We start from the raw sequence: 24,414 nt of genomic DNA on the forward strand, positions 1-24,414 counted from the left end.
CGGCCCTACCGAGCCCGCAGCCATGGCGGCGGCCGCCGCTTACGAGCTGCTGGTGCTGGGCGGTGGGTCGGGGGGGCTGGCGGGGGCCCGGCGGGCGGCCGAGCTGGGGGCCCGCGTCGCGCTGGTGGAGCCGAGCCGCTTCGGCGGCACTTGCGTGAGTCCCGGGGGCACCCACGGCGCGGGGGGGGGGGCGCTGCCGGGGCGAGGCGGGGGGGGACGACGGCGACACATACACGAACTAGGGGGGGCCTGGTTCCCCCCACCTCCCCACCGGGGAAAGCCTGAGGGCGGGAGTCGCCATCCCAGCGTTGCACAAGGACCTGCCTTGTCACGCTGAGCTTGGTGGAAGCAGGAAGGGTCCGGTTGCTCTGCCCTGGGAGGGGGCTGGTTTTGTCTCTTTTCAGGCCGGTAAAGGGGCGCTGCCTACTCCCGAGTCGGTGCAGCACAAGGGTTAACTCTCTTACCGCAGAAAAGCAGAGCTAGCGGGCATGGCGAGCTCGTAACAAGCAGCAAAACCCAAACTTGTTCCTTGAAGAAGCCAGGACCAGGCTCTAGTTTTATTCTTTAAGTGTGTTCCCCGGGAAGAGTTGCCGTACTTGGAGCAGAAGTGCAGGAAAGAGATGGCAAACACCTTCCTCCTAGTAAATCTCTTAAATTATCAATGGAAGAAAAACTCTTGTATCTGAAGACTGCTCACCTTCCGTATTCTCCTTCAAGGAAGTGAAGGAAACCAGGCAAACCACAAGACTGTGAGGCCCCAAAGGCAGTTACAGCCCTCTTTTGCCAGAAACCTGTAATCCTGCCTTTATTTTCCGGGATGGAGAGCGGCGATTCAGTACTGGCCTGAGGGGGAATGCTCTCCCCTCAGTGTCACCTTTGAAAAACAAAGCATTAACACTGAGACTTGCTCTTATTTCCTTCCAGGTCAATGTTGGGTGTGTGCCAAAGAAGGTAAGGGTGCTTTCACCCCTCGGCCGTGGGTTGGGTCTGCTGTGGGCTGTGAATTGTGAGGAGGTGCTGGCGCAGGGTGTGGGGAGGAAGCAGGGGCTGGGAGTATATTGAGCCATCGAGATGCTGTCAAGGGCTCGGATCTGTGTCTCATGTGCTGCTCTGGACGGAGGTGAGGCATTGGGAAATGTGGCAGGGTTTTTCCCAAAGACAAACCGATCTTCCTGAGCCAATTTGCGGTTTGTGTGGGCAGGTGATGTGGAACGCGGCAGTCCATGCGGAGTTCATCCATGATCACGCCGACTACGGCTTCGAAACACCTGGCGTCAAGTTCAACTGGAGGTAAGTATGGAAAAAGGTGGTTGGAAACAAGTATCTCCAGGTGCTTGTCCCATGGGGAGCAGCTGTGGGTCACTGCTGTGGCCCCGTGGCTCATTGTCCACCCCAAAGTGGTCCCTGCCTGCTTTGAGGCTTCCTGTGGGGGGATGCTGAGCTGGTTATGTGGCCGGGATTCCCCCTGTATTTTGGAAAGGAGGGTTGACAAACCAGCCATGGGAAGAGACTTGGGAAAAGGTACATGCAGGGAAGGGCAGGCACAAAAACCTCATGTCAGTGGGGAAGGTTGCTGCCAGCTGCGTAACTTGTGTCCGGTTTATTTTGTAGTGTGGGTGCTGCGTACTGAAGGGGTTGAACTGGTTTTTGCTGAGCTCTGTAGCCTTATTCTCTCATGATGACAGTAAGACCCTGCTCTATTCCAGAACGATTAAAGACAAGCGTGATGCTTATGTGAGGCGCCTGAATGAGATCTATGAGAATAACTTGAAGAAGGTGAGGATGTGTTTATCCTGCGAGCAGACTGGGGAAGCAGGCTCTGCTGGATTTTTGGCCACTCTTCCAGCCTTAAAGGGCGTCCTCTTCTCTAACTGTGGAAGCTGTGGCTCTGTTAGCTGGCTCTCACACCTCCTCCTGATGTTAATCACATAACTGTTACTCCCTAAAGGCTCATATCGACATAATTCGGGGCTATGGCAAGTTCACCGCTGATCCCGAGCCTACCATCGAAGTGAACGGGAAAAAGTACACAGCTCCTCACATCCTTATAGCCACGGGTGGGCGCCCGGCTGTCCCTCCTGACAGCGAAATTCCTGGTGAGCCTGACAGAATTCCCCGGGCTGCCTGGGGAGAGGTCTGCAAAGCAAAGGGGATTTTGAGAGGTGGAGGCAGGAATTGGGTGCTGGTGGGGTGTGTGAAAGGTGCTCTTATTTGCAGGTGCCAGCCTGGGGATGACCAGCGATGGTTTTTTTGACCTGGAGGAGCTGCCCAGGTAAAGCGGAGCTCGCCCCCCCAGTCACTGCCACTGGCTCAGTGTGCAGGCACACATCATCGTCACTTCTTTCCAGGCGCAGCGTTATTGTTGGTGCTGGCTACATCGCGGTGGAAATCGCGGGGATCCTTTCCACGCTGGGATCCAAGTCATGCCTGCTGATCCGCCAGGACAAGGTAGTGCCACCGACTGTCACCAGCTGTGCTTCCCACCTGCAGCTGCATCCCAGTCTGACAGGGTTTTCTGGTCATCAACTCCCGTGGGCTGGTAAAGGAGGGTCCAAAGTTGGCACAGGCTCAGGAGAGTGGAAATGTTGATGAGGTAAGGAGGGGCTGGGGGAGCGCAGACAGGGTGAAAAGAAGAGCGTAGGTGTGCTGCCAGGAGGGTTTTGGCAGCACCAACCCACACGCCTGGCATTTCTGCAATGGCGCGTGTCACCGCACCCCTTTCCTTGAGCTTTATTTCAAGTCGTGACTGGAAAAAAACACAAAAAATTTAAAGGAAAAACAAACAGAGGAGAATTCTATCATTAACCAGAAGCATCCCAGTCCTGTCTGGGCCTGGATGAGGAGCAGGCACAGGGAGGTGCTGGTGGAGAGGGCTGCCAGGCAGTGCCTTTGCCTGTGGACCCTCATCTGATGGGTTTGGTGCATCCCTGCTCAGGTCCTGAGGACCTTTGACTCCATGATCAGCTCAAACTGCACCCAGGAGCTGGAGAACACCGGGGTGGACGTCTGGAAGCACACACAGGTATGGGTGTGCAGAGCAGCCCTGCGGCTTGTCCCATCTCTCCTGGAGAGGAGGGCTGGGGGAAAGCCAGCGTTTTGGGCTGGTGTCCAGTTCTGTGGTGCAGCTGCTGTCACCTGTTGCAAGGCAGAAATCATCGGCACCTTCTCTCCTCACGGCTTCTGTTGTTTTCCACAGGTCAAGACAGTCAGCAAGTCCCCTCGTGGGCTGCTGGATGTGACAGTGACCTCCTCGGTGCCTGGCCACAAGCCAACGGAGGGAGTGATCCGGGACGTTGACTGCCTGCTGTGGGCTGTGGGGCGGGAGCCCAACACCGAGAAGCTGTGCCTGGACCAAGTGGTGAGATGGCAGCACATCTCTTCCGTGCTGGAGTGAGGATGCCTGCAGGTCTCTGGGGGTCCCACAGGTCTGCAGGGATCCCATGGGTCTTTGGGGTCCCACAGGTCTCTGGGGAGTCCCATGGATCTCCAGAGCCTCCTGCAAGATGGTGTTCCCGCCGTGCCCCACCCCTGGCTGGGAACACGGCAGCCACTGGCACAGGTCCCCCATGGGCATCACTTGTCCCATTCCTCCCGGGACACGTGCTGAGGAGGCTGCTGCTGTTTTTCACGGCAGGGCGTGCAGGTGGATGCCAAGGGCCACGTGGTGGTGGACGAGTACCAGAACACCACCAGGAGAGGAGTCTATGCTGTTGGGGATGTCTGCGGGAGAGCCCTCCTCACCCCAGGTGCCATTGCTGTGCCCCCCTCTCCAGCTGCTTGGTGCTGCGCTGTGCCACGGCTCATGCTCCCTGTCCCTCCCTGCAGTGGCCATCGCAGCTGGCAGAAAGCTGGCCCACAGGCTCTTCGAGGGCAAGCAGGACTCACGGCTGGACTACTGCAACATCCCCACTGTTGTCTTCAGCCACCCGCCCATCGGCACTGTGGGCCTCACTGAAGGTGGGGACGGACAGGGCACAGGGGGGTGAAGAGGCTGGGGACGTTATGGCTCAGAGCTGCTGGTTTGATGCTCAGGGAAACGATCTGATTTCCAGCAAGCAGTCTGACACTTGCAAAATGTGCTTTGACTCCCCCTTTATAAATGCCTCATCTATACGGTGCATCCCCTTGACCTACGTGCTGTGTCTTCTGCTGCAGATGAAGCCGTGGCCATGCACGGGAGGGAGAACGTGAAGATCTACGGCACGTCCTTCACCCCCTTGTACCATGCCGTCACCCAGAGGAAGGTTAAGTGTGTCATGAAGCTGGTGTGCGCTGGCAAGGAGGAGAAGGTGCGTGAAGGGGATTGGGGGGACATCTGGGCCCTGCAGGGGGGTGGCAGGGACCATGACTGGCTGTCATCTTGTCCCTACATGGTTGGCTCTGACCTGCTTAGACCAGGTCTTGGGCTGGGATCCAGCTGCCCCAGCACCAGGCCCAGTGTTCATCCTGGGTTTTGCCAGTGCTGGGTCCCATCTGGCCTCTGGCTTTTTCCCCAAAGGTGGTGGGATTGCACATGCAAGGGCTGGGCTGTGATGAAATGCTGCAGGGCTTTGCCGTGGCCATCAAAATGGGGGCCACCAAGGCTGACCTGGACAACACCGTTGCCATTCACCCCACTTCTGCCGAAGAGCTGGTGACACTGCGCTGAGGTGGTGGGCACAGACAGCCCCAGGGATGGCATCTGCAGCTGGGGAAAATGTTTTATATGTCTTAAAAAATGCCTTACTGGCAGGCAGTTGCCTGGAGAGCGTGTCTGTAAAATCAGCGTGGCTTGCTTTGGAGTGGAAAATAAATACAGAGACAATGGCAAGTCTTTGCCTTTTGCTTTGTGGTGCCCATCTCTTATAGTGCTTGTCCCGATCCAATGTCGAGGGAGGTTTCGATACAATCCCAAGAGTGAGATTAAGACACAAACAAGGTCAAAGGCTGTATACCCAAAATAGGTTTTGATTATTAGAAAAGTGAAGAGAGGTAGCGATAGAACAGAATTGAAGGAAAAGGCAGAAATAAAGCAAGGATGCAGGATAGGGCTGCAAGAATAGTCACCACCATGGATCCAGCGGCGTCCCGTTGGTCCTCAGCCTTCAGTTCTTCGGTGTTGGCTGCACACAGATCTGGCTTCTATGGTGGATGGACCAAGAGCAAGATTTTCTGCTGCCTTTTCAAGTTCGTCGTACCAGCTGATCAGCATATCTGCTGGACTTTAGTTTTTTTTTTTTCCCTCTGGTCCAACAGGTTTTGTTGCATCAAGGGCAGGAAAGTTTGCCTCTTAGGAGTTTGTGGCAATGGGGTCTGGCTACACAATAGAGCCACAAATGGCTCCAGGATGGGGCCAGCTCAGGCCATGTCTGCCCCTTTGAGGCTTATGTAGAGTCCGGACAATGCAACTGCCAAGAAGTGGAGTGCATCCTTCAATACACTCCTGCTTCTCTGGCCAGCATCCCCCAGACCAGTTCACAGGCCGCAGCAGCTTCTCTTGGAGGTTTGCACAGACACAAGCAAGCTTTGAGACAGTCATAGGACATTTCAGTCTCTCACAGTGCTCAACCACGGAGGGTGGTGGCATGGCCCCTCGGTGCCGTTTGGGGGAAGACTGCTGGTGACTGGGCTCCTCCTCTGCCATCCCTGGCACCAGGGCTGTGCGGGGAGCAGCTGAGGGGGGCAGGATGGCTGGGTGCTCAGGGTACTTGTGGGTCCTGGCATATCCCTAGTGGGCTTTGTCCTCCGCAGTGGGCTCATGGAGGGGTGCATGGGCATCGCTGTGGGATCATAGGGGAGCTGCTGGCCTGACCCTGCTGCATCCCAGGAGCTTCCAGATCCCCTTCATTGCCCTGTTGCTATCTGCTCTTCTTGGCTGCAGCTTTCAAGCTCTCAAAGCTTGGGGCAGCTTGAAGTGCCTGAGGGCAGTGCTGGCCAGAAGACTCGAGGCACAGCACTGGTGCTGGCTGAGGAACTGCTGGCTTCTGCTTTGTTTTTGCTAGAAATAAATACTTTGCATGAAATCAAAGTATCTCCAAGGTAGAAAACTCCCTGAAACCTAAGGAGGAGGTGCGTGGTCAAAGGAGGGGTATGCTGGTGCTCAGCCTGGGTGTGCAGCTCCATCAACATGTTTTTAAAGAGTATATTGGACTCCTAGGGGCTCAGGTACAAGCAAAAGCCCAGATATTACTGATATCCTCAGCTATTTATGTTAAGTCTTTGAAAGAATAATGATTTGCAAGGCTTATTGCTATCTGAAGCACACAAGATTTCCTCTGGGCTTGCTACGGATGGTGTACTCAGGAACATGAGAGGAGACACTTGGAGTTAATTCATACTTAATTGCTCCATTTGAGTCACAGGGACTTCACCTTCTCAGTCAATATGCTGTAGTGGCGTTTGTCATACTTATTTTCCTTTTAAATGACAAATTTGGTCACTTGATTTTAAGGTGTAGTTCAGAGTGTGTGGGAGGTTTGTCCTGTACTTCAAAGCCAGAGACATTATCAGCGTCTAAAAAAAGAAAGACAGAGGCACAGGCAGGGGCTGTGTGTCTGCAGAAGCCTCCTTTTTGGAGAGAAAATAGGGAAAAAAAAAAAAGCAGAGGGAAGCTGAACCCCGGGCGTCCGCGCGAGATCACGTCCCCTGGGGCCGGGTCCTAGGGCGGGACGGGGAGGAGGGACACTGGGGGGGCAGGGGGCTCTGGCCTGTTCCCACTCTGACCTCGTGCTGTCCGAGCTCCGGGGATGCCGGCCTGAGAGCTGGAAGGGGCCGAAACCGGCCCCCGCCGACACGAGCAGGCCCGCCACTCCCGTCAGGAATGCTCTAGAGCGGGGAGCCCCGGGAGGGGAGGCGCCTAGTCCGCCCTGCTCTCGGGGACCCCGCTCCCTCATTGGGGTGACCCAGAAATCCCGGGCGGGCCGGGGGCCGAGCACCGGGTCTCCCCCGCAGCGTCCGCGCTACCGGCGGGCGGGCGCTGGGACCCCGCGGCAGATGGGCCGCCCCGCCCCCTGGACACGCCCCCGTGACCCCCCCTACCCGGAGGGCCCGCCCCCGCGGAGCCACCTCCCCCCGGGCGGGGCCCGGGGAGTTTTGGCCCCCGTCGGCTGCCGTCTCCCCGCCGCGCCATCTCCCTCAGGCCCGGCGGGCGGGGCCGGGGCCGGGGCCGCGGGCGCTCGGAGCTGCGGGGCGGTGAAGGGGCGGTGTCCGCCCGCCCCAGGTGAGGAGGGGCGATCGGCCTGAAAGGGCGGGGCGGGAGCGAGGCCGAGGGGCGTTTGGCCGGGGTTGGGGGCTGGCGGGCCTGCACCAGCCTGGGGGGCGGCCCCGGTGGAGCGATTTCCGCGGGGAGGGACGAAGAGAGGACGGCCGCGCTGCCGGCGGCTCCGCGGAGGCGCCGGCGGGTCTCGGGGCGCCGGGGAATAAAGCGCCGGAGCCCGGCGCCACCCGGCCTCGGCGCAGCCGCCCGCGGCCGGGCCCGCCCCGCGGGTCCCCCCGGCCCGTTCCCGAGCACCGCCCGCCCCCGCCGGGGCTCCCGGGCCCGTCCCGCCGCCACACGCGGGCCCGGGGCGGTCGGGGCTCAGCCGCGGGGTGTTGGGGACTCGAATCCTCGGGCCCGTTTGGGGTCACGGCAGCGGAGGCTGAGCGGTGGGTGCTGGGAGAGGAGACCCCCGGCCCGGGCCGGTCCTGGGGCTCGGAGCAGGCCCAGGGGGGTGGTTTGGGGCTCAGGGCCGGGCCCAGTCCTGGGTTTTCCCCGAGCAGGAGCTGGGCTGGGGAGACGGGAATGAGCTCAGGGGGCTCCAGAGGGAGGGGAACTCCTGGGGGGGTGGAGGGCAGGAGGGGGGTGGGAGCAGAGGGGGAGGTGGGGGGCAGGTCGCGTTGGTCCCCGAAGCCAGGGAGGCTGGCATGCACCAGGCCGAATTAAACGTCTGAGATAGTCTCTGGGGCAAAAGACACTTTTCACACCATCTTTGCATGTCCAACTCTTTATTCAAGGAGTGTACAAACACCAGAATAGTCACTGAACAATAAACACAAAGTAATTAGTCAATGTGTCGACAGTTATGACAGTTCATATTCATATACAAGTTATGACAGTGATTGATTTGCAACCTTGCCAAAAGCCAAGGTGGTTTTAACAAGGACAAGCTGTTATGGCTGGAGCCAAAATGAGGTGAAGAGGAGCTGGAGCTTCAGGCAATCTGGAGCCGAAGTGAACTGGAGTCAAAACAGCTGGATCAGGAACAAACGGAAGCTGCAGAGGAGCTGGAGCCGTCCATGAGCTGGGCCTGAAACCAGAGCAGAAAAATTGGTACAGAAACAAACAGGAGCCAAAACTGAACTGGGGCTGAAACAAAGGAGGACAGAACCAAGCAGGAGTCTGAACAACCAACCAACAAAAGGGGACCCACAAATTGAGCTGGGCCCAAACAACTGACCTGGAGCTGCATGGTCCCCGCAGTGTCTCCGGGCAGGTGCAGACAGGGCTGTTCTCTGCCAGGAGTGGGCCTGTGAGTGGCGCAGGCAGCCCAGCTTCTTCCTGGGGCTCCACATGGCTCCTGGCCTGGCTGATGTTCTCTGTCCGTCCGTCCCTGCACATGGAGAGACGTGGGACAGTCGGAGCTCCGGACTGCCCTGCAAACCCCGCTGCCTCCCGGGCACGGGCAGTTCTGATCGGCTTCTTGCTGGCTGGCACAGGCCCCAGCCCCACGGCAACCCACCGGCACCGAAGCTCCCCTTCCCCCCGCAGGGAGCCCTTCCCAGGGATGGCAGCTCCCCTCCCGTCCCTCAGCGGGTCCCACTGCACAGCTCTGTTTGGCCGGGACACTCACCCCACAGGGCACATCCTCCCTGTTAGCGTCCCCTGGCGCTTGCTGCCCTGGGATGAGCCCTCCCCACGCGCCAGCACGGCCACGGCCACGCAGCATCGCCGGGGCCACCAACACCTCCCGAGGGACCGGCAGCGCCGGGACGGCCGCCGCTCCCTGTGCCCGGCCAGGCCGGCTTCGCCTTCTCACCGACGGGGCTGCGGGAGATGCTGCGGGTCCCTGGAGAGGCCTCTGCTCGCACTGCAGCGTCACTTGAGCTGAAAAAGAAGTTTTAAAGTGAAACAATGGTTCCAAACAGAGCCCAGAGCCATCCCCAAACGCCCTGCTGTGGGAGTCCCAGGGACTCCCCGGTGCAAACGCTTCTCCCCGTGTGACCAAGGAGGCGGCAGACCCCGTCCCCGCGGCAAACCCCACTTTCACGGGGAGCCCCCGTACTCACCTGGGTGGTGCCCGGTGTGCGAAGGCCCCTCCGCAGCGTCCCCATGGCTGCGGCCGGCAGCGAGGGGCAGGAGCCGCCGGGCTCTGCCCGCGGCCCCTCGGCGGCGGGTCCGGAGGCGGGACGGGAGCCCCGCTTGGGAACGGGACCGGGCAGGAGGCGCGGGGAGCGGAGCCCCCACGGCCGCTCCTGGCGGGAGCAGAGGCCGATCCTGCGGCTGAGTTCGGGAGCTGCCGGGACCCACCGGCCCCACCGGCCGAGCTGCAGCCGCTGCCCCCGAGAGGCGACCCCCGGGGGCCGGTGCCGAAACCCGCCGGGAACGTCAGCGGGCCCCAGCCGGGCACGCACGGGGCGTCCCGCACTGTGAGGGGAGGGAAACGCAACACTCACCCGCAGCAGGCAGCGACGGCAACTCCCGCCGCCGGGAATCCCGGGGGCGCGCAGCCCGCCGGCGCCTGCTAGGGGTCCCCCGCGGGTCCCGGCAAGAGCGCCCCGCCGAGAGCCGGGGCTCCGGCCCCGGGAGGGGACGGCGGCAGCACCCGCTGCCTGCGGGCAGAGGCAGGGCCCGCCCCGGCCCCGGCAGCTGCTTACGGCAGCGCGCCGGCGGGGGGAGAGGGGGCGAAACGGCCCCGGTTCGGCTCCACTCTTCCCCGGTTTCCCCCGTTTTCCTCGCCCGGACCCATCCCGGGACCCCGCGCCAGGACCGTGAGCGCCGCGACCGGAGCCGCCCCGGGGAGACGGGACACCCGGGCCCGGCGCGCCCGCAGCCGGCGGCCGTCACCGCGGCACCCTCGCCCCGGCCCCGGCCCGGAGCTCGCCCGGAGGCGCCGGTGTCTGCTCGGCCCCGGCGCGGAGACGGACCCGCTGCCGCTGCCGCTGCCGCCGCCCTTCCCGCCCCGCGGCGGCGCCCCCTGGCGGCCGCGAGGGGGTTTTGAAGCCTCGGGGGCCGCCGCGCACCTGCCCCGCACGTGACTGCAGGGGGCGGCCTGGGGGGCGGAGCCTGGCTGGGGCGAGGGCGGGCGGGAACGCGTGGGTGGGCGGCGGGGCCGCAGTGCGCCTGCGCGGGGCGGTGCCCTCCGGCGCTCGGCCCCTCCCGCCGCCGTCTGCCGCCGTTCCGTTTCCGTCGCGCTCGTCGCTCGCGGCCCCGAGGCGGTAGCGGTCGCGCTCAGCCCGGCTCCCGCGGTTGGGGCCAGGTGAGGCGCGGGGGGCTCGGTCGGGGTACTCGTGGGAAGCGGAGCTGCGGCTGGGGGCTGTGAGGGCTGAGGTTGGGGCTGGGGCCGAGCAGGGGTGGCAGCGGCGGAGGAGCCGGAGCTCCGCGAGGGTGTGGGGGCCGTGTCGTTCGGGCAAGTACCGGTGTCCGAGCCCGGGCTCCGCGGAGGCGCCGGCGGGTCTCGGGGCGCCGAGGAATAAAGCGCGGAGGGCCGGAGCTCGGCGTCCCTCGGCCTCGGCGCAGCCGCCCGCGGCCGGGCCCGCCCCGCGGGTCCCCCCGGCCCGTTCCCGAGCACCGCCCGCCCCCGCCGGGGCTCCCGGGCCCGTCCCGCCGCCACACGCGGGCCCGGGGCGGTCGCGGCTCAGTCCCGGACGTGCCGGGTGTCGAGAGCCGGTTCCCAGGTCTGGGGCTCGGCAGCACCGACCGAGCCAGGCCTTTCCCAGGCTGTAGCCCCTGACCAGAAACGGAGTCCTGCAGGTTTAGGCTCGGCAACAGATCCCCGGTCGGCTGCTCGTGGGGCCAGACGTGGGGCTGGGCCGGGCCGGGCAGCCCGGGCAGGTTGCGAGGGCCCCAGCCCCGTCGGTCCGCGAGGCCGGCGCGCACCAGGCGGAATTGAGCTGGGAGGGGGTGAAAGGAACTTCTCAGACCCACAACATCATCTTCAACTCCTGTCTTATTCGGAGTTTGTATAATGCCCAGAATAGTTACTGTCTTGTTACCCAACATTTGTTAACTAATTGATTAATAATTTTTCAGTATGAAAGTATGATCTCAGTATTCAGATTATGACAGTGATTGATTTATGGCCTGTTGCATGCCCAGAATGCCCTAAGGAGCAGAGGATGTAATTGGCTCATGCCAGAGTTGCACTGAGCTTCAATGTCTTTGATTGCTAACCTTTTTTTTCAATGTTTATACAACACTTTCAGTATTTGTAAGCTAAACATTCCCAGTGTGTTCAGCATTAAATTTTGATACTCCTAATCAAGGAGTGGGAATGATTTACAGCCTTGCAACAGGCTCTTTTCAGTGCTGAAAGACAAGCATTTCTGATTTCTGGTACTTGTTCAGTGGTTATAAAGTGCCTTCAATATTTAACCCATTAATCAATGTCTATAAATATATTACTTTTTAGATAAAGTTTATAAAACTTTTTAGATAATGTATTATTTATTATTCAGGTGATGACAGTGACAGGACCTGTCAAAAGCCAAGTGCTTTAAACAACAGAGGCTTTAGAGCACTGGAGGAAAAGGTACTTTCCTGACCTGAACCATGAGCCAACCCCTGCCTTCAAGATCCACTGCCTGTTCAGTGTTTTATCTACATTTTATCTATGGTATTTTCTACATTTCATCATCAGTCAGTACCAATTACTAGGTATTCAGTCGCTGTGATCACCATTAAAGTGCAACACGCTCAGAGGCTCCCCCAGCTCTGCGCAGGGGGTAGATGGTGGCCAGGGGGCTTCAACCCAGTCCCAGGTCTTCTACATGACACCGGCCACAGTGGGAGGGACGCCCCCCAAAACCCCTGCTGGTACCTGCCCCGGCAGCACAGCAGGTGTTGTCCACACAGGAGGAGATGCAGAGCCCTGAGCCTTGGTGACCCCCGAGGCCATGGACAAGTCCCTGAGGGGCTCCCACCCACCCACAGCCCACTGGGGAACAAGAGGGGCTGAAGGAGGGGAGGCGCAGGGACAGATAACCCCAGTCACACTCTGTGTCAGGTTTGTATTCAAGTTTTATTCTGCTGTGTGGTGAGACAGGACAGTTAACATGCCGTGTGACAATGCATGTCCTTGCCACTCCCCACAGCCAGCACCACCCCAAAATGAATTTCCCAACCCCCAGATACTGAGCACCAGGTCTGCAGTTTGGTTCGCTGTAGGGTTTTGCCTCATTTTAAGAAGCAAACCAAGGCTGCTTGCCTCAGGTATTAACCAAGAAGATGCTGCTTTTCTTAATTTACTCCCGAAGAGGTGGGGAACCAACCCTGAGCTCTGCAGGCCAGGAGCAGTGGGTCCTTGCTGCTCTCCCTCGGCTGACACACAGCCACCCCTCCATGCTGGGGGGGACAGTGTCCCCACGCTGCCCTGCCACAGGCTGCAGAGGGAGGTGCTGGGGTCCCCAGGCCACCCTCAGGGAGGAGCACGGTGGAGGCATGGATGGAGAACTCTGCCTGGCTCCAGTGGTGCTGGGCAGCTCAGCCGCTCAGCTGAGGGCAGAGGTGAGCTAGAGCCACTCCTCCTTCTCACAAGAATATAAAAATACCATTATGACTTTTCTTAGCTTTTCTTTTTTGGATTAACTTTTTTTTTTTTTTCAATTTATAAAAAGCTTTGACCAAACCAAAGTGTGCGCTCTGTTAAACTTCTGTTCCATCGTGCAAATTGCTGTGGACTTTGACTTCCAAGTTCACCTGCTTCACCTTCCTGCCTTTCCCCCCGCTGACACCCCCTGTTTCCCTCAATATATTAACGTTCCTCACGGTGCAGTACCGGCTGTCCAGGGCCTTCCCAGCGCCCCTGGGCAGCTCCACCTTGGTGTTCAGGGGATGCTCCTCCGGGGCTGCTCGGGCAGCTTCCCGCTTCTTCCGCAGCTTCCGACACTTCCTGGTGAGGAGGCAAACTCCTGAAAGCACCAGCAGCAGCAGGGTGATGGCAGCGAAGGCGCTCCCCAGGGAAGCGCCGGTTTGAGATAAGGAGGCTGCAGTGGCGGCTTCCTCCCTCTCCAAGATCAACGACTTCATGTTGGTGCCGTTCTTGATCTGGTCGCCTTCGTTGTCGTAGATTAAGGAGTCGTCCAGCATCAGCCTCCCATTGCCATCGACCAAGTCCCTGCGTGCACGTTTCCAGTGGCGAGTGAGGGATCGCTGAATGCGCGGCCCCGCCATGCTCTCTGGGCCGATGACATAGATGACTTGAAGGTACCACTGGTGTCCGGCTTCCACCTTTAAGAAAGGGAAGGCACACATGGGAAATTTTCACTACAGCTTTTAGATCAAGTGGTTTTGTTAAGTAAAGGTAGAGCTGGTTGCATTTTTGGTCCTATTTCTCAAATTTGTGTGAGTATCAACAAAAAAGCTCAGTGTGTTTTTATTTAATGTTTCTCACTGAGTGAGGTGTTCAGTCTTGTCAATATTTGCAACTGCAGTAAATAATTCCGGAATATTAATAATATGTTTTAAGGAGCTTCTTTCCTGAGTGCTTTGGGAAAAAAACCCACCAGAATAAATTCCTCATCTTCATTTTTTGTGCTGGAGTTTGCTTCTTAACTGGCTCTACTGTTAATTTAGGGTACAATTCTAGCAAGGCCAAGAAGCCCCTTCAGCAAACAAAGCTCACCAGGTTACAAAGCAGGCCTCTCTGGGGAAGGACAAAAAAGCCCAGAAATCAGGATCTAAAATTCTGCCCTCAGTCAAGAGCTTCCTCTGTGTCCCTCCTGTCACAATCTGCTCTGCTCCCCCAAGCCTTGTACTCACCCTCCTCTGCTCACAGATTGGAGCCGCAAGGAGAGGCCACGGGCCCCTGCAACCGGGAGCTGTGGCTGCCTTCAAGGGAAGGGACAGCACCGCTTATGTGCTCCGATGCTGAACAGACTCGGATCTCTCACCTCCCAAATGAAGGAGAGGCCGGCTACAGCACAATCTGCAAACACAGGTGATCACGTGTACGTACGTGAGGGCACCTCGCTTCACGGAGACCGTGTGGTGGGTGGGCTCGGAGGCGGCGCCCATCACGCCATCAGAAAAGTTGGTTGAGGGTTGCCGTTGAACTGCAGAAGGCTGCAAGACCTACCCTAGCATGGATTTGGTTTCTCTAGGCAGGGTCAGGCACAGAGCCTACAATTCACAAAGCATTTAGGACATCCTGGGTAGAGAAGTGAGTTTTGGGTTACCGATATCACTTGTATGTACCTTGTAAAGAGCATCCACCTTGAGAGTAAATCCATCGACTCCAGGCATGCTGCTTACCAAATGAAACTCGGACAGTTCGGAAGCAAAGTGGGCATCAAAAGGCACATCGTGGAAATACTTATCTGTCACTTCTGGTTGGTTTCGGTCCTGGAAATGAGAGAGGTGTTATTGTTAGGAAGAGGAGCACACACTGTCACCTTCCCAAAGGGAAGCCAGGAGCCAGATCACTAAATGACACCTGTGTCCTGCTGCAGAAACCGAACCCAGATGCCCAGTCTCCATGCCTACACATGGGCATGGACATTTCTTTAACATATAGCTGACTGCACAGAAAATAGTTTTGAGCTATATCATTTGTAGAGACTTCATACTGGTTTAGCACTGACTGTGTCAATATTAGGTTTGTAGGGCTGATGATCAGAAGAGTTTAGGCAGCCAGCTCAAATATGCACGCCAAAACCATTAACATGACCCCTGTCCTGTGACAAGGGCTGCCAGCGAGGACGCTGGCACATGTTAACTACAAAGCATGTAAGAACAGCTGAATGCATCTTGGGAGCTAATCGTAGATTTATATGAGAGGAACTTCTGTGTAACTGGTAAATAAATCTCCCATTATACGATGGCAGTTTTGTCAATTCAAAGGCATAGTATAAGCAGAGATCAAGAGAAATTTGGTACATCAATTATTTTTCTTCATAAATTGTGGTTTGGTTTTTTTTCTTCAGATTAAGAAATACTCATGGATAAAGACTGAGGAAAAACTGATCCTGTCTTCATGGTTTGCTCCTGTCTGCCCAGTACTGCAAATAATACACATTTCACTTATCATCGCCTTGTAGTCAGAATCTGTTTGTAGTCGGCAAAAAAACCCCAAACAGAAAGCAGAAGCAGAGGAGTTTTGCAAGCGTTTCAGACCCCCCCAGATGAGGGAGGCATTTAGCACAGGCACCCCGCTTTATTCTGGCTCCAGTTTTCTGTGGCTGCACAAAGGTGCAGGGGGCAGGGAGGGTGGCAGGGTCTGCCTGGAGACTCTGCAGGATGTTGCAGGGTTTGGGGGTGCCTGGAGAAAAACAGAAAAACAACAGTGCTACGTCACCGGCGACAGTTAGGCCAGTGAGAACATGTGGTCTGAAATAGCTAATATGAGCTAAATATTGGTACATGCAACCCCTCCCCACAAGTAGGAGGGTCATTTAGTTCCCAGGTCTGTTAGGTCAGCAAGAGGCCGAGAGGCCAGATGTCTCCGGACATGATCTCACGCAATACTCAACATCGCAGTTTTGTCCACAACAGAAAACTTACCAAGAGGAGAAATCGGTGTTTGAGGTGCTTGTTGGGTTGAATACAGCCATACTGGGGCCCCTCGTTATAGACAGTGCCCGTTGGGTCAAAGAAAGGCACGTAGCCATCCTTGCCCGTACACAGATAGACTTTTTCCAACTGCAGTTTGTAAGCGGCATTTAGGTTTTGTTCGGGGTTCCAGAGCACGCGGCCATATAGGATTTGCCCTGAGGAGGTTGGGAGAAAACCAGGTTAAATTCTCCAATTCAACAAGAAAGCCATTGTTAGAGGCAAATAAACCAAACTACACATGGCTCTGGGTTTTGAAGGGTTTTGATTTGTGTGTTCAGGTGACTAAACACTGTGTCAGAGCACATTCTTGTCCTTTCATGCCATTATAGGGCTGTAACAGGCTCAAAATGCCATTTGTTGCTGTAAAAGAGGCAAAGCCAAAGGTTTTACCCTTTCAGAGGAATGGAAGTTGTGAAGACAGAAACATTAGGTACAAGCACAACAGGAAAGGAAAAGAAAAGAAATCTGACCCTTTGAAAAAGCCCCTTTGTAATCCATTTCTGCCAGAGACATTTCGGATTTGGTGGGGTCCATCAGAAACACCTTCTCGTTGTTACAGAGCTGAAATTCCGTGTTCAGGGAGTAGACAACAGGAACTGGGCGGTTTGTCTGCTGGAAGGCAATTGGGATCAAAAATCTAAAATTGGGACAGGAAAAAGAAGAGGAGGTTTAGTTTGGGAACATCCTGAAGTTATAAGGTGGTGACCTACACAGTCTGCTTCACCTTTCTCCCCTCCCACTTTACAGTCTAGCAGCCTGTGCTATGGTGACATTCAACCCAGGATTCAACCCATTCAACTTGTTGCCCCCCCCAGTTTCTCAGTAATGGTGCGGGGCTCAGCACAACCCGCTGAAGCCTCCCAGCAGGTTTGATTTTCTTTCTGTCTGGGGCCAACCAAAGGCTATGTGGGCTTCTGTAGCCTCGAGGCTGAAAACTGCTGGCTGAGACATGGACAGCCCAGGACAGCTCCTGGTCTGGGAGTCCAGTCTCACTAGATGTGACAGAGGAAAGGCAGGCACACAGATGAAGGCAACTTTTTTTTAAGAAAGTTTTCTTTTAAAGAAAGCAAAGATGCTGGGCTTGTGCTCAGGAATAACAGACCCTGCTGTGTTACAGACTGTCTGGAGCCCCCTGACCACCAGCCCAGCCAGCAATTGTTCACCACCCTGAGGGTGGACAGTCAAAAGGGAGGTTCCTCCCCTCCCCTCTTCCCTTCCTGCTGCTGTTGCAGCAGTGAGCCACATGCCTGCTGGGACCACACAAACAACCCAAACGGGATGAAACTGTCCTGCTGCTGTGATGACGGGGACTCCTCACCGCTCAGGAGCATGAGCTGTACAGGGCAGGGGCTTGTCTCCAGGTTCTATCCACGGCTGCGTGGGCTGCACAGTACAGGGGACTAAGAAGATCGTGTACTCTCCAGAGTAGTCCTTCCTGGGAACAGACAGGAGACACCATGGCCACCCAAACGAGACTCCAAGCTCTTCACCCGGCTGATGTGTTTTCCTAACACCCACCAGTTTCTAATTAGGGTAAGCGGGCAAGAGAAAGTTCATAGCAGGTCCTCTTCCTGGCCCCAGAAATGTCCATCTACTCCAGCAGTCGCCGGAGGGACAATTTGGCCTGCAGTGTTTAATTTGAAACTCTGTGCAAGGAGCACAGACTGTAAGAATAAACAGGCATGGACAGAACTAAAAACGAAAAGGATTTTTTTTAGAAAAGTGAACCAAATATTTCTAGATCTTAATATACCTACCTCCACCAAGCATGGGATGCCTGTTGAAAGGGCAACAGGGATTGCTCTCTCAGGCCTGGATCTGAAACTGCTCTGCCACTGCTGTTAGCTACATGCACATTCATTGCTTAAGAAGCACATTGTGCCGTGGGAAGCTGCTGGCGGCGGCTTAACCCACAGCCCTCACCTGTTATAGGTGCTGGTTGCCCTCCAGAGCTGGTAGGGAGAGTCGAAAGTCTGAGCACTCCACAGCAGCTGCAGGTCAAATTCGATCCCTCCCAAGTGGTCTGGAGTCATTAAAAAAGACTTGACATCTGGCAAGCTGTGGTGCTCCATTACAAAAAGCCCTGGGGTGGGGACAAGGAGGTGATGGATAAGGCAGAGTATGGGGAGACCCTGATGCTGGACAACTCAGCACAGAGGGATGTTTCTGCTACCTGTGTTTTCAGAACAGATCTGTATTATCTGTATTTGTACATTGATTTCTTCCTCTAGCAGGACAAATGCTCTTACCTCTGAACTTGGCCTGTGTCTTGAACTCAATAACCAGCCGGCCATCCTCACGGATGTAGATCCTGATTATCTGCAGCCGGGCTGAGAGAACGCTGTCTGTCTGAATCCCTGCACAGTGCAGCAAGAACAAAGTCACTGGGGAGGCCACACAGCACAGTGGGTCCTCAGGTGGGCTCTGTCAGCCCCACGCAGCTCCAGAAGCATTTGAGAGCACTCCAAAAAGGCATGGTTTAACTGGGATCATCCTCCAGTGAGCCAGCTATACACTTTTCTCCATTATCCACATGTGCTGCCTAAGTCTCACTGAAGCATAAAGGAAGTAAATACACTAAGTTCCCCACTACAATTAGCCTATAACATAATAAGTTGTAGATAATTGTTTCTGCATAATCTTGGCCTTAATTCCCGAGTGTCTTTCCATGAACAAAGCTCTGCAAGTCTCTCCTCTCCAATATTTAGTGTCACTGCTGACAGAATAAAACCTGAGGTGAGGTGCTGTCAGTTCCTTGTAGCCCTTTAAGCAGCAGTACTGCTCAAGGCTGCAGGCACGGGCTCCCAGCACACACAGGCTCCAAATATTGTGGGAAAGGAAAATTAGCAAGCTAGAAATAGAAGACTCACAGGCACAGGATAAACCACACATAGACACACAGATGTTAGATCTTGGATGTACCCACCAGCAGAGGACAGGAACGATTCAGGGCTCGCCACTAGGAGCACTGCTGTTTTAACAAACAAGGGCATACTATGGGAAAAAATCCATCCGTGAGAGCCAGGAGGCTGAGGAACTGATTGCAGCTCCCCACACGAGAATCACGGAAAAGCTTAAAGAGAAATCACTCCAAATATCCCACAGGGAGCAACCTTAGCCTGGCTGTGGAGACACTGATGAAGGGAAAGCTCTTTCCCTGCAGCACTTCCTAGGGCTCAGTGACAACTGTTCCCATTAACAGAGAGAGGCTGAGGGGGAAACACCAGCCCCCTCGCTAAGCTTACACAAATGCAGGCATACCTGGCCTCAGCCTGCGTGCCCTTTACTTCAGGGAGCGCTACCCATGCACAGGACTGTGGTGGCAGTGCAGAAACTTAAGAAAAAGGCAAAAACAAGGACAAACCAATTCTCCTGTACCCCTTCAAATGCCTTGGACCTACCTGTCCTCCAGAGAACAGTATCGTAGAAAAAGGAGAACTCCATCTCTGTGTGATGCTCAAGAGAAGCCCAACCTCTTGGTGCTGTCACGTAAATATAGGACACGTAGAGTGGGACATGGACTGTTAAGAAGGACTGAGCAGAGTCCCGTACCTGTCAGTAAAACCCAGAAAAGGTCGTTATGCACCTTCCACAGGAGACACCACATTTGTGTTCTGCTCTGCAGATGGGGACAAAAGCCAGAGTACCTGCAACAGAAGACTCCTTTTCAGTTCTGGATCATGGATGTCCTAAACACAGGGAGCGTAACGTGGGGACAAAGTATTTCTGAAGGAATATAATGTCCATGCTCCACAAAGTCTGGCAAACAATTAGCTGATTTGCAAAAAATTATTGCTGGACTGCCATTTGACAACTAATAATGGACTGCTGGGAAAAAGTATGCAAGCACAGAGTGCTCCTCGCATACTACAAAACTCCTACAATTAAGTCAGAGAAGACTGTCTGAACTTTATTTACCTTTACATATAGGTACTTTAGACAAACCTGCATTTTAAATAAGGATAAGTGCTAAAGTACACTGTGGTGTCATGGTACAAAAGGAGCTGTGGTCACAACTTCAACTCAGAAAACCCCCCAGTTTCCAATTCCATGAATAAAAACCAAGCAATTCTGCTTGCTCAGGGCTGGCCCTTAGAGTATCTGAAATAGCACAGTTCTCTGGCTATATATACGCCATTTATTATCTGCAGAGTGCAGCTGTACTCTGCAAGCCTGAGAGACCTCAGAGAGACATTCCAGACTGGTCGGTGCCAGTCTCCACATACTAAATTATGCAGTTGTTCAGTTGAAGTAGCTTCTCCGGATTTGTGCAAATAATTTGAGCTATAAAAGGAAAGTTAACAAAGTATTCCAGACTGGCAGGAATTAAAAGAGATGATGCTGGCCATAACGTTCTGACTGGGAATTTAATAGAAGAACCTAACAAAGATGAGATATTCACTTGAGTGGGATGTACATGTATAACCCATCCATGAGAGGGCAGTGAGACATGTCTAGTAGCAAAAGTAATTATTTTCTAGAAGAACATTTTTGGCTTTTGGTCTGCCAGACAGTTAATTCAGAAATGACTTAAAAATTCCCATGATCTCACTCCACTGTGGAGTATGAACGGATGTGCCTCTGCTCTGTTCTTTGCTCTTTTATACTGACTAAGAGAAAAGTCAAAATTGTAAAAGAATAGAGCACAGCTGAGAATGTTTTGTGTTTCCAGTACATCCTTGTATTTAAAAAAATATTTTACCGTTGCTCTTAAGATTAAGAGAATAAAAACTATGTTACTCCAACAAAAATAAATTAAGTGCATTTCACAAAGCACCATTCCTTTCTAGTTAAAAAAGGGGGAAGTGCTCCAGTTGTGCAGAGCAGAGCAGCAAATATACATGTACACAAAGTGGAGCTCCGCCTAAGAACCAGGAAAGATTTGGATTACGTGGAAAAGTTTTGGATATGGCATCTCACCTGGAAGTCAGCAGTGACGGAGCCTCCGCAGACATCAATTAATTCTGTCATGTCATAATAAGCATCAAAAGTCCAAATGCAGCTCTTTAGGTTTAGGTGCTTATAGAGCTGGATGGTCTTCGGCTCTCTCACTGTGGGGTCAAACTGGTAAGGGCGGTCATAGCCAGGACCGAGAATGATGCTGTCGTAGGTCACTTCATCCAGAAAGCCTGCCTCTGGGATGAAAAGACATCAGGAAACCGATCACTCCAGATTTTAAAGAGCTCGTGGCCAAGTACTGAGGTCCCATTTTCACTCTCAAATCACGTCAGTGACTTTTATTATATGAGGGACTTAATGGGTCCCTCTCCCTTCATTATCCTAGAGGCCAAACTGAATATACACAGGTCTTCACAGGGGAAAATGTTCTAGGAATGAAGTAAGAATCCTAAAAACCCCCCGTATTAGTTACAGGTTGAAGTTAAACTTTAAGAAATGCAGAACAGCTTGAGTATGAAATGAACAGAATGAAGTACAACCCCCTGCCCACCATGGAACAAGCGTGGACCATGCTACCCTGAGTGTCAGACACACAAACTGCCTTCTTCCTTCGGCTCTGGCGTCTACTTCAGCAGTGAATTTGCTTTTGCTGCTTCTTGTTGCCATGCAGGAGACCTCAGTGACACAGACGCAGCGATCCGCTTCCTGTGGGTCCCTCTCTAACCACATGGATATCACAAGACAGATTTGAAAAGCAGAAAACCACCAGCACGGTGTGAACCTACAATCTGCTCAAACAGAGCAGTGCTGCTTAACCTCATTATCTTTTAAACATGTGCATCACAACTCATCTTCAACGGGGCAACTCTGTTCACTGCTGTTAGTACAAGAAGATTAATTGTTATTTACACAATGTCAGGAGAGCCTGGAGGAAGACAAAGCTGCCTTCTCTGCATTTCTTTACTGGCTTCTCCCTATCACCAAGCTCAGAAAGCAAAGGCTGGCTTTAAAGATTACCTGAGATGCCTCTGAGGTCTCTGATGGTGACCAGGTTTGAGCAGACATGCTGGTGCCTGTAGATAGACTCAGAGAGAAGGAAATGCAGATTGTGCAGCGGCAGGGTGGAGATGAGGGGCAGCATACCATCCTGATGGGGGATCTGCACTGAGATGTGGATTCTGGAACAAACAACGGATGAGACAGCAGTAAAGATCAGCCCTGACAGGTGTGGGAGCCTCACGTGTTACCCCACACCCCACAGCAGAGATAGAGTGACCCCACTAGTGGCAGCCTGATATTTTGTCTCAGCTAGATTTCCCCATCTACACACCTGCTCCTTAAGCTGTCCCACCAACTCCAGTTTCCTGAGGGGAAGGGCACCCCCTCAGCAGAGCAGGGTGCGAGGAAAAGAATGGGAGCACCACCCTGAGCACTCTAGGCTGTTCAAGAGGGCACACTGCACACAGGGATTTGGTTTCAGACACAGGTTCTCCTCTTGACCCAGGCCAGCTCTGTAACCCCAGGGGCCCTGGGGAAGGACTGCACTCTCCCCTTCTCCAGGCTCTTACCTGTTGGGATGCTCCTTGTGCTTGACATCCAGGTACTTCAGAGTGGCAATGAATGACTGTGCCTGGAAACCTCTGGCAGTCCCTGCAACGACGGGAGTGTGACAAATGGCACTGTCTGTGCCTATGGTAACAACATTGCTTCTCAGGGGGGTGCCCACATGGCCAGCCTTGTCTACAGCCTTGGCCACGCAGCGCACGTGGAACCGCCGGCTGAAGTAAATGCTGTCCAGCACCTGCAGGGAATGAAGGAGAAACATCCAACGTGGGTCAAAGACACAAGCATCACGACATCTGGCTGTGTAGTAAAATCACTTTGTCCTGGCGTTTTGAGGCAGCACGGAGGCGAGGCACAGGCAAACGCAAGCTAGGAGCACCTATGTGTCAGTGGCTGCTGGCCACTGGGGCATGCAGGTGTGATTGGCCTCGTTACCTACGCTGCAGTAGATGCTCAAGCATGTTGGGTGCTTTACAGCTTCCAAACTCTGCCCACATACTGAAAGGAAGAGGGAGCCTAAGCTGTTATGATCTGCCAGGTTCTATCTGTCTCCCGCCACCAGGGATTTACTGAGCATTCACAGTTACTTCCCATGTCAGCAGAAATGGTGCTTTTAGCAGGCTCAGTGAAGAACCCCCAAATTTTCCAGAGCCAAAAGAAAAAACGTAATCCCCAAAGAAGCATCCAAATGTCTCATGCCAGTTCCCAAATCCAGGGAGATTTTAGGTTTTAATCTCTGTGTAGCTGAAGTGTGTGCTACCCACTACAAGTGTCTCAGACTCATGCATGATTAGGCGTGGTCTAGAAACACAGCTGGATGCCTGAGAAGAGCTGAGACATCACAGTTGGGAGGCCTGGGAAAAACTCCCAAAGGAAAAGAGTAATTCTGTTTGCTGGGCAGAATGTGAACAGTCCAGGGACAGAGAGGTCTCAGGCCGCACATGGAGCAATGCAGCAAAAGGAGTGCCTGAAGTTCATAGCTTGAGCTACGCTCTTCCTGAAACTTGAGCAGGACGGAGAGAAATCAGACAATCCCACAGCCAAACCCTGGTAACACAGCTCACATCAGCGTGTTGAACTCTTATTCAGGCACAGCCACTTTTTGAGGTGCATGACTTTACAGCTGCAGTAACGCAACCCACTTCCACATGTACACAGACCGGCAGAGCTGCCCCAAGCCCTCAGTGACTTAGGCCACGTGCTCTTGTAGCTTTGCCATGCCGGTACCTACCCACATACCTTATGGTTGATGCTAGTGAATGGTGTGTTGTCAGTGATGGTTTCAAAAGGTGACCTGGCTCCATTCCCATCCGTGGGGGTTGCTACTTCCCAGCTGAACTGTATGGAAGACTGGTTGATCCCAGCCTCACTGCAGCGTTCCTTCATGACCGTGTACTTGGGGAAGTGAGGGTCACAAGGAGTGACGCAGATGAGCGGGTAGCCTGGGGAAGGGGATTTCTTCGCACCGTCCTTCGTCACTTCTTCAACCCGGTCATAATCAGCCAGGGCGACGACCTGTGTGGATGCAAGATGGCATTCAACTGGGGCCGAGGGAAGGAGCAGAAAAGGCAAACCTTCCCACACACTCCGAGCCTGCTACATCATTGCAGCTCTTAATTTTATTTCAGAAGCTCCACTGGGGTTTTCAGTCTGTACTTGAAGGGTACTAAATCACATCCATTGCAACAGGCAACTTACCACGGGAGGTGCTGGTAGAATCAGACTCCCCGATGCCTCCTGATCCAAAATAGTCACTGTTGCGGTGCTGGTATCCCCAAGAACAGCTTCCACCGGATCATCTGGACCCAGCACAAGAGAAAATGATTCATGCCACTCCCGGTCTTCATTGGACATGATCTCCACCTTAAATATGATGTGATTCACACCTGTGAGAGGAAATGCAAGAGAAACAGAGAGAACTTAATTCATCATCAGATATTGCTCTGAAATCATAAAAAACCCACACAGCTGGTCTGAGCTATGACCGCTGCAACATTATGATAAAAAACGCATTATAAATTTTATTTCCACTCATTGCTACTAATAATTTAGCCCCATCCACACAGGATTCTACTCTGTACATAAAACTCCAGCTATGACAACTGATCCAATTGGTGATAGATTTACTGGCAGATGCCATCTGAGGATTAATAATGCCTGTCTTGCATTAGCTGTCTGTAGTAAAAATCTATGATCCCCACCCTTGCTGTGAGCATCTCTGCTCTCTC

The 24,414-nt window shown here is 54.4% G+C and overlaps 2 protein-coding genes and 1 long non-coding RNA gene across 6 annotated transcripts in view; 2 read left to right on the forward strand and 1 right to left on the reverse strand.

Annotated features, from left to right (window-relative positions):
- Nucleotides 1-21: 21 nt before the first annotated feature.
- On the forward strand, nucleotides 22-4,797 carry GSR (glutathione-disulfide reductase). Its single transcript, XM_074903926.1, has 13 exons — nucleotides 22-154; nucleotides 925-951; nucleotides 1,202-1,290; nucleotides 1,707-1,776; nucleotides 1,949-2,096; nucleotides 2,218-2,272; nucleotides 2,349-2,448; nucleotides 2,936-3,022; nucleotides 3,197-3,358; nucleotides 3,635-3,746; nucleotides 3,826-3,957; nucleotides 4,156-4,289; nucleotides 4,499-4,797. Exons 1-13 carry the CDS (start codon nucleotides 23-25, stop codon nucleotides 4,646-4,648), a joined length of 1,398 nt encoding a protein of 465 aa, XP_074760027.1. The 5' UTR covers nucleotide 22; the 3' UTR covers nucleotides 4,649-4,797.
- Nucleotides 4,798-10,308: 5,511 nt separating this feature from the next.
- On the forward strand, nucleotides 10,309-15,271 carry LOC141960214 (uncharacterized). Its single transcript, XR_012633577.1, has 5 exons — nucleotides 10,309-10,433; nucleotides 11,632-11,705; nucleotides 13,242-13,378; nucleotides 13,950-14,121; nucleotides 15,097-15,271. It is a non-coding gene; the product is annotated as an uncharacterized LOC141960214 (long non-coding RNA).
- FRAS1 (Fraser extracellular matrix complex subunit 1) overlaps nucleotides 11,712-24,414 on the reverse strand; it is a 177,290-nt gene continuing 164,587 nt past the window's right edge. For 3 of the 4 annotated variants that reach the window (XM_074905273.1, XM_074905270.1, XM_074905272.1), the window contains 13 exons: nucleotides 23,885-24,072; nucleotides 23,426-23,701; nucleotides 22,192-22,424; nucleotides 21,641-21,801; nucleotides 20,645-20,859; nucleotides 19,126-19,276; nucleotides 17,974-18,081; nucleotides 17,648-17,807; nucleotides 17,043-17,159; nucleotides 16,195-16,361; nucleotides 15,674-15,879; nucleotides 14,369-14,515; nucleotides 11,712-13,402 (listed from right to left, as the gene is read on the reverse strand). In XM_074905273.1, coding sequence (XP_074761374.1) covers nucleotides 12,818-13,402; nucleotides 14,369-14,515; nucleotides 15,674-15,879; nucleotides 16,195-16,361; nucleotides 17,043-17,159; nucleotides 17,648-17,807; nucleotides 17,974-18,081; nucleotides 19,126-19,276; nucleotides 20,645-20,859; nucleotides 21,641-21,801; nucleotides 22,192-22,424; nucleotides 23,426-23,701; nucleotides 23,885-24,072 — 2,714 coding nt within the window. In that variant the 3' untranslated portion in view covers nucleotides 11,712-12,817. Of the gene's footprint in view, nucleotides 13,403-14,368; nucleotides 14,516-15,673; nucleotides 15,880-16,194; nucleotides 16,362-17,042; nucleotides 17,160-17,647; nucleotides 17,808-17,973; nucleotides 18,082-19,125; nucleotides 19,277-20,644; nucleotides 20,860-21,640; nucleotides 21,802-22,191; nucleotides 22,425-23,425; nucleotides 23,702-23,884; nucleotides 24,073-24,414 lie in introns of those variants that run through there. The other variant, XR_012633576.1, reaches the window with a different exon arrangement.

The sequence above is a fragment of the Athene noctua genome, chromosome 4, assembly GCF_965140245.1.
Source record: "Athene noctua chromosome 4, bAthNoc1.hap1.1, whole genome shotgun sequence".
NCBI lineage: Eukaryota > Metazoa > Chordata > Aves > Strigiformes > Strigidae > Athene > Athene noctua.

Coding starts and splice junctions, on each gene's coding strand:
- GSR (XM_074903926.1), top strand. CDS start 23: ATGGCGGCGGCCGCCGCTTACGAGCTGCTGGTGCTGGGCGGTGGGTCG. Junction 952..1,201: donor TTGGGTGTGTGCCAAAGAAG/GTAAGGGTGCTT, acceptor TTGTGTGGGCAG/GTGATGTGGAACGCGGCAGT. Junction 3,359..3,634: donor AGCTGTGCCTGGACCAAGTG/GTGAGATGGCAG, acceptor TTTTCACGGCAG/GGCGTGCAGGTGGATGCCAA.